Source organism: Erithacus rubecula (assembly GCF_903797595.1).
Source record: "Erithacus rubecula genome assembly, chromosome: 1".
NCBI classification, from domain to species: Eukaryota; Metazoa; Chordata; class Aves; order Passeriformes; family Muscicapidae; genus Erithacus; species Erithacus rubecula.
In genome coordinates, this window is record NC_136658.1 from 49,970,618 (window position 1) to 49,984,369 (window position 13,752).

The 13,752-nt window shown below is 33.8% G+C and overlaps 1 protein-coding gene across 1 annotated transcript in view; it reads right to left on the bottom strand.

The window, feature by feature from the left end:
• GPC5 (glypican 5) overlaps positions 1–13,752 on the bottom strand; it is a 569,474-nt gene that overhangs the window by 262,081 nt on the left and 293,641 nt on the right. Inside the window, exon 7 of the mRNA XM_079303054.1 lies at positions 9,864–10,026. Coding sequence (XP_079159180.1) covers positions 9,864–10,026 — 163 coding nt within the window. The remainder of the gene's footprint in view (positions 1–9,863; positions 10,027–13,752) is intronic.

Below are 13,752 nucleotides of genomic sequence, written 5' to 3' on the forward strand. Positions count from 1 at the left end.
AGCTTGTACTTTACCTGGGGATGACTGCAGGCAGCATAAACTTGAGAAAGGAATTCAAATGGCAGGAAAGATCCATGTTTCAGAGATGTAATGGGCTTAATATAAAAAATGCTAGTGACTACACGGTTCCACAAAGGATGCTTTGATGAAGTCTGTGTCTCTTGATCTGTGGAGTAACCCTCTCTTTCTGCAACTGGTATATCACAATGAAGGAGTTTTTCTCCTTCCTTAAGCACATCTACTGGACTTGGGAAATGTCTGCTTAATGGGGCTCTAAGTAAGGAAAATAACTCACATTAAGCATGTCTAACCTCACTGCTACTGGCCAATACCTGGGAAAGTTGCTCTAGTTAGCTAACCTTTGAAAACCCAACAAATGGAATTTATGTCCAGTTTAATTTATCTAGCCATAAGCATCTAGAGTATAAGGTTTAATTAATCTGAGATAGCTCCTGCTATAGATACTGGAAAAAAAGTTCATATAATCAAGATAAAACAGTGACGACCTACAGAAACAAACTTCTGAAATTATCTGCTAAAATGACAGTGAGTCTAAGCAACAGAGTCCCACCCTTCCAATAAGGTTTCTGCTCTAGGTTTTGCCTTGCAAAACACTTTTCAACACAGCCTTGCAAAAACCTTTTCCATGCATTTTATCCCAGCAGCTTACAATCAGTACTAGTGCCTATTATTGGACTAATTGTAGAAACAAGACATCACAATCCTAAACCAGATTAGAATTCTTTACTTTTTTTCCACTTCTCTTTAAAAAAAAAAAAACAAAAACTTGCTGCTTTTCAAATGCATTATTTTACAGAACACAGGTCATGACGAGCTATTTTGAATAGTTTCACTCTTTTTTAAGGAATTTCTGATGATTTATATAAGTGTATACATACACACACACACACACATATCCAAGTTTTGCAGATTTTAAGATCTAGACCTTTCTTAGGCTTGTATCTTCCTAACATATTGTTTAATGGGAAAAAAGACAGTGCTAAGTTTCTGTAGCAAACAAAAATTAATTGGATCTCCTTTATTTAAAAGTTAGCAAATGCTTTGAGCATGAATTACTGAGAAGCAGATTAGTCAAGGCATTGGAGTTATAATCATTAATAGTGGAAGACGCAAATATGAAACTAATCTAATTTTAGTCTCTGCACAGGTTGCAAAGGGAACTCTCAGGAGATCACACACTTTGCTTTTCTGAAAGAATATAATAAAGGCTGGAGATGCATGACAGGCTGAAGAGCTACCTTTGACAATAAATCACCTTTGAGGAAACCAAAGTGTGACATTTATCATGGTTACAGTCTCTTTAAGAAATAGAAAGATAACAGTCTGATATGATTCTCAACATTGAAAAAGGACAGATTATTTCCTAAGTAGATTTTAAAAGTATTTTACCATTCTTTTTTGATCCAGTTAAATAATTCCTTATTCATATGGTGGATATGAAAATTCTGGGTTGCTGTGGCTTTATATTTATTTTTGTGTTCAAAATCTAAAAGGAGAAACAGGTCTAAAAGGTATCAAGACAGTTTGATAACGAAGCACACCGTGGGGTTTACAGACACTCCCATCTTTTTTTTCACCAGTAGCCATTTTCTCCATCATAGATGATGGAAAATAAGAACGACCAAGTTTTTCAGCTCATGAAGAATAATCCTGTCACTGTGTCAATTGTTATTAAAGTAGGATTGCATTCTAGGGGAAAAAAACAAATACACAGCCATCTAATATTCATTTTTAGATTTTGGATGGCAACAGGTAGCATTTTTACTGTAAACTTGAAGTAGCTAATCTGGTCATTTAAAGGAATTGTTACTAGAATAATCTAAAGCGAATAATAAAAGCTATCACAGTCAGTATGGAAACTGGAACATCAAGAGTGAGATGCTGCACCTCCCCTCCTTGCTGCTCCTACCGCCAAAAAAAGAAATTAAAACATGAACAGACTTAAAAATAAAACTTCAAAATTATGAAGAATTTCTTACAGAAATATCTTCTAGGTAGAATCAAATCAGTCATAAGGGTAACTGGAGATTAAAGTGACTATTCAGAAAGTCTGTTTTTTAAAGATACATTGACTTTTGAGGGCTTATTTGACGTAAAAACTCTCAGGTCTTTGAGGATTAGACATCACTACTAGAGAAAGGGACTGATTTAAAAAAAAAAAAATTCAGGAAAACACTGGCTTATTTTTGTAAAAGAAAACAATATAAATTCTCATCCGTTACTAGAAATATTTGACAAAACAAATGGTTTGAATACAGTGATCAAGAGTTTATAAAATAATTTATTCTTCATATCCATAATAAATTAGAAAACACATTTCAAAGAACACATTAACAAATAATGAATATTTATTTATATTTTAAATTATAATAAATTAATAATCAGAAATTATTAAAATATAATAGTGACATTGGTTCAGTGAAATAAGACATGCATTAAAAGGCTCTACATTTCTGGTAATTTCAGTAGTGGTATTATTATAAGGTAATGTCTTTAAAACTACAAATAGAACTTTGTAACTCCAACTAACTAATTATGTAGTCTCTCTGGAAAATACAAAGTCATATGACGTCAGTGAAATGATGCCTACTCAGAAAGAAGTCAATCAGAACTAAAATCAAATCTAACATATTAGCCTTATAATTTTCCAATTAACCATACTTTGCATAAACTAGCAGTGTACTTTGACTTGATTTTGCATATATCAGATGCACACGCAAAAAATAAATAGTACATAACCTAATATAGAATAGATAAGGAATTTTAATGTCTTGTATGAGAAAAGAAAGAAAAAGAAAAACAATTAAAAAAAAGATGGTATACTTATGTTTTTAAGAGTTGTTCCCTTGAAATTTTCAAAGTTCTTCTCTATTAATTGGATGAATCATAAAACTTTAAAAGTTCTTTTAGAGAAAAAAACCCCTAAGTTCATGTCAGACATTAGTGGAGTGGTTATTCTGGTTTTAGTTTATATGCCAGCTGAAAGACTTTGACCATAGCTGTAGAAACTTATCCTGATTATTATCTCCTACTGTATCCAAATACCTACACACCAGAGAGACACTTGCACCGTAAAGAGGCACTTACAATAGGTAAAGGTAGGAAACAATGTCCTTGGGATAATATGCTGCTTTTTGAAGGATTAGCCTTAACTGGTTTCCTACTGGCTCATTTGAAGGGACTGATAAGTAAATAACACAACTCCTATGGCATCACATAAAACATTTGCATTTATACTCACATTTTATTCTCTGTTTGTGGAATGGATATGGTTTAGCTAGAAAAACTGGCATTTGGTGATTGTTCTAGATACATTTTAAAGAATTGAGTGTTGGCTTTTTACAATCTTATGAATCTATCAAGAAAAGGTCTGTTTGTATTCCCCATCTCAAAATTCTGTTTATACCTGGTGGTTTTTCTTTGAGATATGTCTGAAAGATGCTTGTAGATGAGGAAGAAGAAATGAGGGAACTCACAAAACAATCCACTCCATTTTGAAACAGGGAATATAGTCTTGCCTTATATAGGGCAAAAACTTCCACACAGAAGGTATTTTTACTCTCCACTTTTCTTAAGAGTACCATTCAAAATTAAATCTTATAGTCCACAGTAGGAAACTTGACATTCACTGTCAGGTCAATTTGAGCAAGGGCTGTATCTGTACTTGGCTTTCTGTACCTCTGTAATTGCTTCTTTGCTTTCTGGCATAGGATTTGGGTGAAATAAGGAAATGGTGCATTAGTTCTTCATTCAGTATGCAACTTGTTGATTGAAAGTTTTAAGATGTTTATTATCTGAAAGATTAATCACACGAATTTGCGGGTTTTTTTCCCTCTCTCTATCCAAGGAAATAGCCTGAAGGGCTGATGTAAAGTCAGAAGGGAATGCATAAATCCATGGAGAGGAGTTAATTGGAGCCTTAATGTTCTCCAGGCTGATAAATTACTCTTATTAATTCATTACCATACAGTGTCTATCTTCACCAAGATACCAACTTTATTCTGATGTATAGCATAGCAGTGCTGATGATACAAAACCTGTGTGACACCTTGACCACACAACACCGTATTCTGTATTTTTCTGATTATTCCAAGAAGGAGCTCTTGAAGAGCTATAGTGTTCACAGGAGAATCCAGATCAGAGAAGCACATACTGGAGTATATCCTCTGTGCTCAAGTTTGGGAGGCATAAAGTGGTAGGCAGGAAGGGGTTTTTGGAAGTTTTTAAAAACTAGGAAGTAATAAACCAGAATTTGTTTTACAGTTAGGTGCTGCACTTTTGTTAAGAGTGGCACTGGCTACTTTTCATTCCACTGCTGTGGAAATAAAAAAGCATTTAGGAAATTCTTTATCCTGATAAGTAGCTATGACACCTATTATCTTATAATTTTCATCAGGAAATATAAAAGAATGGATGAGACAGTAATAAATATTAGTACCTTGCCAGAAGTTTGTTTCTTTACTGGTAACAGTGAGTGCAAAAATTTACACATTCATTCAATGAAATAATGCATGTAGTAAAAGGCTCCAGATTTCTGGTAACTTCAGAATTAGTGGTATTATAATAAGGTAATTCCTGGCAAAAATATAACCCCACGTTACTAATGCAGGTAGTTTGTGATAATGGCATGGCTCTGATGTGCTGTTTTAGACCAATGAGTGTGCTCTGTATGATAACTTAAAACCTCTGAAGAGCAATTGTGCTTCTGTTTGTGTTTGATAGTTGCTGTGATAAAGATCTTCATGTGGATGCAAAATGTTAATGCAAGGCAAAAAATACACCATTGCAAAATATGAAATTTTGTATCATCTGACTTTATTTCTGTCTCTGTGCAAATTCTCTCAGCAAATTTTACATAACCCTTCCCCTTATTTGTTTCTGAATTAACAATCCAACCTGACTGTACGGTTTCAATCCATTACTCAGGTTAAATTCATCACTCAAGAAGTACAAATATTGACTCATGAGAAAATGTGTTGAGAGAGATGATGCTCTTTAAATAGAAAACAACCAAAAATTGAAATATCAACTTTAATGCTTTTCCAACGCATAATATCATTATGCAGGTTACATCCCTTCGCAAAATATTGCATAAGAAAGTGGTATTGTAACTTTTCTCAGTTTTTACAAGGTATTTTAAATTGAATCCTTTTGGTTTTTCTTTCACTGCTTGTATTGGTTCAGGCTGAGCTGGAGTTCATTTTCCCATATCAGCCCTCACAGTGCTGAGCAGTCTGGTGGCACCTGGTACCTGCCAACCCACCACAGTGCTTCATGTTGTTACACATCTGGCAAATCCAAAAGTGGTTTGGGACTTTTTTTTTTGTTCTTGTTTGGTTGATTTTGGGGGATTTTGGTTTTTGTTGTTGCTATTTGTTTTTTGTTTTGGTTTGGCTTGGGTTTTTTTTTTTTTTTTTGTGGAAATCTTTGAAACTTGTTCATCCTTCTGCTTTGTTTATGCTTCAATAATTTATATCATCACGTATTTTTGTGCCAACACCTGATCATGCACACAGAAAAATCTTTGAACTTCATATGTGTTGACAATATGTATCTTCTTCCTTAAAGTAAATACTAATTCTGGAAATGCTAATTTTTCATTGGAGTGTGCTAATTTCAAGAAATCTTTCTCTTCAGAAGATTTTCAGTTCCACAAAAGCCAAGGACATGAGAGAAAAGAGCTGAGATTCTGCAGTCTTTATGTGAATGGTGAGATCCCCTAGCCTCTCAATTAACAGTAGCCTATGACAATGTTATTGCTAAAAATTAGTGCAATATTTAGACCAAGGGTGGCATTCGCAGCAAGAACTTTTATTTTTCTTATTCATTTTTAATAACATTGAGATGTTCTGAACTGAGTGAACTATGAACAGTGAAGTCATGTAACCCATCCAAAGACACCTGAATAACACCTCACATTAACATTCAGGAATTAAGAAGAATACTCTTGTGTGTAAATAAAACCTGAAATCCTACTCAGACATAAGGGATGTCTTACTTTACTGAGGTAACAGAACGTAGATGAGAGTTTAAAAGAATTTAACAGATGGCAGACATCATAATGGAGATTTTATTGCCAGCTTTAAGCAGTTTTGGTCCCAGAATATGCCACCAAAATCAGATTTAACAATGACAAAAGCAGCTATACTGAAGTGGGTGAAAGAGCAGAAATAGAAGAAAGGATGTATGAGATTTTAGAATGTAGTATAATGTCAGGCAAGAGATGTAGACTGGTTTATTTATATAGAGATCACAACATAAAGCCTTTTCCAAGGTATTTTACCCCCACAGCATAACTTGAAAAAGAAAATAATAATCTACAGATTAAGAAGCCTGAGAAATTAAACATTTTGGAGATTACTTTCTTCAAAGAGGATAAATATAAGGTGAGATTTGAAATAAAAAAAAAAAAAGTGGGATACAAGCTTGGCCCATATATATATCTTAAGCACAAAGATATCCTAGATATTTCTGCATACTGGAGCCCTGAAACAGGAGATCTCTGGCTGCATAAAAGAAATGTGTATGCTGCATGTTAAAATGAGCAAAGAAAGACAAACTAGTGGTAGAACACTCTTCAGAGAATCGGTGGTCTTGCTAGAAGTATGATGAGAATTTTGCTGAGTGGTATTGAGAAAACTCAGTGGAGTGATATTTGGATTAGCCCTTCCACACAGAGCTATTTGAAAACAGATTCAAATCAATATGTAGGTGATAAGTATTTGTTGTTATTACTGCTGCATTCTGCAGGGGTTTTCGAAGAGGTAATTCATTGTGACGCATGAAATAGTCCCGTGGGAGCTCCCGGGTTAGAGGAGAATAAAACTAGCAAATGAAGTGTCAAGACTTTATACTACTGTTTATTTTATACATTTAAAGTACACATTCCTTTCTAGCACCATTTCTTCAAATAACTGCACTGATTTACCATATTTTAAAAGCACTTATGAAGGAGCAAACCAGTCAGCACAATTGTAGCACTTTGAAACACTGACTATATTGTAATGATTGACTAATAGGAAAACTAGATTTTTATATAAATTTTAAATATTTTTGTAATGCAAGGCTATTACTTCTGTGTTGCAAATACCAGATCTCTTTTCTAAAGCCTAAAGGCTGTCACCACACATTTGTCAATCTTCAGCACCAAATGAAATAAATTCTTACATCTCTAGCACTGAGTGTGGAAACAAGTAATATTTCACTTCACAAGCTATGTGTATTGGTTGTACAAGTTTGTTTTGGCAGAAGTATATCCCCTCCTTCCTCTCGGTTCTTTCTGGGTCTGAGTATCAGACATATGCCCAAAAGGCAATGACATGGTATCAAAAGAAAAAAAAAGGTGGATATGTCTTTATATTTTATTTTTATACATAGCAATGCAATAAAATGGGCTGGTTCTGTAACATACTTTAATTGCTTATTAAGATTGTTGCATACAGGATTATCTCCATGGTGAAAATGTTTGCAGAAGTTACCAAAAAGAGAGCCTGGGCTATGGCAAGGACCTCTAATCTCAACTATGGAAAAAATTTATAGCAATCCCCCTTTTTTTTCCTGTCTGGTTATGAGAGAAAGCAAAGTTGTCCAGAAGTAAAAGAATACAGAAAGTTTCTTGATAATGAAAAATAACTCTAACTGTATGACTCCATAGAGAAGATAATGTTGAGGAACAAACACATTGTGGTCGACTTCTGGGCTTACCTGAAATTCAGGCATGCTTTCCAAGGAGCTGTAAGCAATATCATCATAGTGAATCAAGTTTTTTCAGTTTAAAACAAGGAGTTTAAAATCTTTCTTAGGTTTTAATTGATACCAGTCGCCCAAAGCGAAGAAAATAACACAAAATTATATATGTTGCACAATTATATGTAAAAAATAGAAATTAAAAATACAAGCCTAAATTCTTATTATGTTTATTTTTTTTTCAACTCTAGTTCCTCATATAAAGTCTTAAATATTGAGAAAATAATTTTGTTTTCTTACTAAGGTATATTGTTTTTCACTTTAAACTTGACTTTAAACTCTCAAAGTCCTACTCATATATCACAGAGATGAGACTGAAGAATTTTTCAAACACCTGTTTCATTTATCTTAAACATACACTTTAAAACATACTTAAGGACACAAGTGATTTCTGAAAAAGAACCAGAAACATTTTCTTGAACTATATTGTAACAAAATTCTACAAAATTGAGTGTTTTAACTGTTCTGGTGGACAGTCCATATCTGATGCCCCAGAATAAAATCTCTTTCTGGTGCACATTAAAGACAACTTTTAAGTTGAATTCCAAAAAGGAAATGCACGCCAGCATAAATCCATGAAATCACATCAGCTCATGGAAGGTACTGGTAGCTCAAGATTTATGAACAAGTCAAAATATCAAACAGCATAGATTCATATTTTTGTTCTATGATATCTTAGAAAAAGTTCAAATGAAACAGAATTACATGCAAATTTCACTATGCCTAACATAGCTTATAGTTCTAGCAATTCAGAAGATGTAGTATAAAGAGAATATGAAGGCTAATTATAATTTTGACATTTTGAAAAGATTGCATTAAATATATCAATTTGAAGAAAATTCTAATGCAGTAAAAGAGAGTGAAATAAAATATACTGTTCTTGAAATTCTCTAGTCATTTAATACATTCTTAATAGCTCTAGTCACATTCTAAGACTATTTTATAGTTCTTCAATACCACAATGTGTCATTATCAAATAGATATAAGATATATACTGTATTACAAAGAACATCTGGTTTTAAATATTTGAACTCCTAACTTCTTTCTCCAAAGTTAAAACTCCAAGGGCACTCTAAAGAAGTAAGTGCCTAAACTTTTTTGGATATTGCTCAAAATCCCATCTAGACTTCTAGTAGAACTTGAAAATGTATAGACTAAGTGTCAGTGCAAGATTAGAACTCCAAACTGACTTGTTAAGGCATGGCCCAGAATGTTCTGTCACATTTTTCCAGCAGTTCAAAAAGAAATTTTTTAATTGCCTCTTTAATGTCAAGTCAAAAAGAACCTGGGGTTCACATCTAAGCCTGAAAACAGGCAGCGCCCTTAAATTCAGTGAATGCAGATAATGCAAAATGCAGGAAAAAATGCAAAATGTAAAAATGAAGTTTAGATTTAAAAATTAATCTATTGCCACCATCTCTGTCTATATTTCTACACTCAGGAGATAAATAACACATGCTGAAAAATTTCATGATTCAGAGAAGTTGCAACTTACTTTGCTTATGGTTGGAGTTCTATGCCATTCAATTGCATAACCATAAGATTTTAAATAAAAATTATTACAAATGTGTTTCAGAGAATAAACAAAATGAACTGCAACCAAACAAACCTTCAAACTATATACAAACAAAACTGTATGAAAAGTGGAAAGATGCGTAAGAAACAGCAGTGGCATTATTGCTGAGTGATACAGTACATTGGTTCCAATAGCTCCCCATGAAATGCAGCTACACGCACTAAACCTCATAGTCTGCCACAGTTCTATCAAAAAATAGTACAGTTTCTCTTTGTAACTGCCAAATCTCTCATATTACATGTTAATGTAATAACTCAGAGGGATATGTCACTGTACACCTATTATTTGACTAAAACACTGTGTTGAGTCTGTGTTATGCCAAGTATATTTTAACATGTGTCATGATGAAGCTGATGCTCATATTGATACCGTGCTCACAGAAATCCTGTTATTGCAGGCCTATTCCTGTAAATCTTGGAAACACTACACAGACAACTTTTCACATCTTTTTCCACTTATTAGTGGAAAATATGCCAATTCACTGCTTAAATGCATGAAGGAAACAGAATCATGGACTTACAGTCTGTCGTTTTCAGGACTCTTCTGAATTCTCCACTTCCAGACTCTCCACAACCATCTTCATCATCACAATCACCACTGATTTGTTCATCTACGCCTCCACCACTGCCTGTTTGTTGGACATCCCAGTTGTCATGTTTTGGAAATGATTTGCCCTGCAACAGCTGAAGACAAGATAAAGTATGCAAGTTAGCAGTACATATGGAGAGCTTCAGTGGGTACCCAAAATTATATATATGTCCCTAGTAATTACCTGATTTGAAAAGGAAACTTCAGGATTCACAGAATAACAATTCTGATTTTTGATTTTTTTTAACCCTGACTTATAGACAGATTTAAAAGAGTGATATTTGGAGATGTATATTTTAGTTTTAATTAACCCACAAAATGTCTTTATCACTATAAAAGAAAATCAGGTTCCAATTTCTGGCCCAGAGGCCAAATGGAATGGATAAGTTCATAGAATAATATAAAAGTTTGGGTTGGAAGGAATCTTTGAAGGCCATCTAGGCCAAATTCTCCTACAAGCAGGGACATCTCCAAATAGATCAGGCTGCTCAGAGCCCCACTCAACCTGATTTTGAATATTTCCAGGGCTGGGTCATCTACCACATTTCTGGGAAATCTGTTCCAGCATCTCTTCACTCTCATTACAAAAAACTTCTTCCTTATAGGTGGTCTAAATCTAACCTCCTCTAGTTTAAAATTGTAGCCCTTATTTCTACCACAACAGACCCCACTAAAATGTTTGTTGTCCCTTTTGTATAGGTTCACTTAGATCACACACAGCATCTGTGCAACTTAACAGCTGGACCTGGATCTTTTAAAGATCTATATAGTGTCTACAGAGACTTAAGATTCATTTATTATTTAATGTGAATTTTTCACATTTGAAATATCTTAAACAGTATGAGAGCTATGTCACAGCTCTATATTGCTGAATCCAAAACAATACTTCTCTGCTCTGGGTGTGTCATATGGAAACCTGGTAGAAGCTGAAGAAAACAAAATAGGGTTGGAATGATATCAAATGCTTGACCAAGGAACAGCAGAACAAACTGGTACAGTTGGAGGCAGGGCTAGCATGGAGAGAACTATTTCAAAAGGACATCCAGGCATTACTTTGGTAGAACTAATAAAAGCAAGATAAAATAAAACAAAGGGATAGCTGATACTGGCCTAAGCAGTGTAAATTATTTGATTCCAGTAAATAAGATTGTTCTCTGGATCCTTTTCATTTCTCTCTATAGAGATGGCCAATCTACATGGTTTGTAAGAAAACAGTAGAGATTTGTTTAAAACATTTCTCCACTCTGTTGAGCAGTGCTGAGCAATCACCTGAATAATGTTAATCTCTCTCACTTATCAAATGTACAAGTGCTGTCATACAGTTTTTAAATACTTGGTGGTACAACTGTCATATATACACAAACAATTTACCCTCTTCCCCAGTCAGATTCAGTTCACTTTATCTGTCAAATAAATATAAACATCATAACCTATAAAAACCCAGGTTCTTACAAACATTATTAATTCTTATGATCTCATCTCATCCAAAATACTAGTTTGTACAGGTTTGTGCCTTACTCATGCTTCAATCTAGGAGGACTTCTTTACACTGGCCAAAATCTCACTGTCACAGATTCTTTAATTTAATAATCAGATAGCACTTTCTCCTTAAAGAAGATTAATTAATTAGTTAGAAACAGAGTCAGTTGTTTTATACCTTCAAAAACGTGTTTGCTTTGTTGTTTAACAAGATACTGGGTTAATATATTCAACCTATATACTGAGTTTATTTCAGATTATGGAGTCACTTCCCAGACAACTTGATCTGTTAAGTGCTCTACAGTGCCCAACAAAAAATATTTTAATCACTACTATTAGTCATTCAGATAAACCTCAATGCTTCTATAAAATCTACTTGCTCCTCTGTGCAAGAACAGGAGAATGCCACTCACCACTGAATTAGCAGAACCAATTTATGCAGCACTTTTAATTCAAAAGTTTTATTAGGCATTTATATGCTACCTGAAAGACAAACTACCTAGCTAAGAGGAAAAAAAGCTTCTTGGTACTACTGCTCTGCTGCCTATTCATTGTGTAGTCCATGCCATACTTATACAAAATAGTATTTATTGAAATAAAACACAGACTGCTTAATGAACTGCACTCAGTCAAAGACTACACTTATTTTTCTCCCCAGTTCATATTGTGACACATTCCTAGGGCCAATTGTATGATAAGGTACTCTTTATCCCTGAGATCTGTGGCAAAAATGTGGGCAAGAACTTCCAGCAAGACAGTTTTTCAAACAAAAAGTGTCGCCAAATTTCCTACAGTATACCGTATACATATAAAACTATATGTATCATACACATCTGGTGTACATATATATATATATATATATATGCTTGTACCTATGTGTGTTTATATATATATACACACATTTTTTCAGCCTGAGAATATGCATCCTCCTCTATGTCTTTCTTAGAAATATATTGACTAAATAAGGTTCTATATTTTGTTGCTTCTTTAAATTTCAGTGCAACTTACTTGGTTTTGTTTCCTCTCTTTTTCTTCCTTTTTTATTATTATGCACTGTTGATTTATGACTAGAAACCTAAAAATATGGATGATCCCACTTAAACACTTTAAAGGTAAGTTCAGTATTGAAAAAAAGTGCTCTTTAACTTTTTCCAAACTTTTCACTGTACTTGAGAAAGTAGAGATTAAATAATGAGTAAGTTCATTTGTTATTTGGACTTTGTTATTCTTTTTGGTTTCCTTAATTGTACAGGAAGAAATACTGTCTCCATATAAGTTCACAAGTCTCAGTGCTGGCTCTCTACTAAGCAAGCCTTGGATCTAGTATAAATTCTTCATTAAACAGAAATCCATATAGTTCTTCATTAAACAGAAATTCACACTATAAATAAAGATAAATTTGTTTAAAAGAATTGTTCTGCTGCACTTTTTACAAAGCTATTCTTTATGAAGAAAATAAATACATGTTATAACTAGAAACTTTTGTTATATATACTTATTGAGTCTTTCAGCTGAATGAGGAGTGAGAGTTACTGGCTGTATAATATCTGATCCTCAAAAAAGTACAATGTTTTCCTGCTGTGTCATAGTGTAAAATAACCTTTTCTCTTTTAATTTTGCCTAAAATATTTTCCATTCTTTCAAATTTTTGTCTCAAAACCCCCAAAACCCCAAACTCCATTAGTTTAATCACACATTATTGTCTTTCAATTTCAATGAAGGAGGCAGAAAATATTATTGTTAACCATGTTAATTTGAATGAGTCATGCCAAGGGTTAGTTCACCACTGTTCTGAGACTGCAACAGATACACCAATATTCCAGATTTGCTTTTTCTTGATGATGATGGAGGTTTATTGAACTGAGAATTTGGCATCAAAAGCATGTCCTCTGCTGGTGGCATTTTATTTTCCCAGAAAATGTGTGCACCACTACTGTGGTACATGTGCATGGGAGAATGATTTGGGTGTAAATGAACTGAAAGGTCTTGGGAGTCTTCAGCTTCACAGCTTTCCTACATAGCTTTGGCAAGTTTGGCCTCCCTCTTAGATGTTTTAGTGCTCAGTTGACAAAATTCCACTCAGGACTTTCACTGATGGCTTGGTGAAATGCTTTCTTCAACCCAAAAGCAATTCTGGAAAAGATTATAATACCAAAAAGTGCCATTAATAAATTTTGTGTTATTTCACCTTTTAGAATGAAAATATTTGCATTACAGAAGTTACACTGCTGTATTAAAGTACTTCCAGGGTTCTGTAAATATATGACTCACTGCTCTGTAACATTTTGGTAAGAAAATGAACTGCTTACAGCAGCTACAGAGGCACCTTATGAGAGTACTTG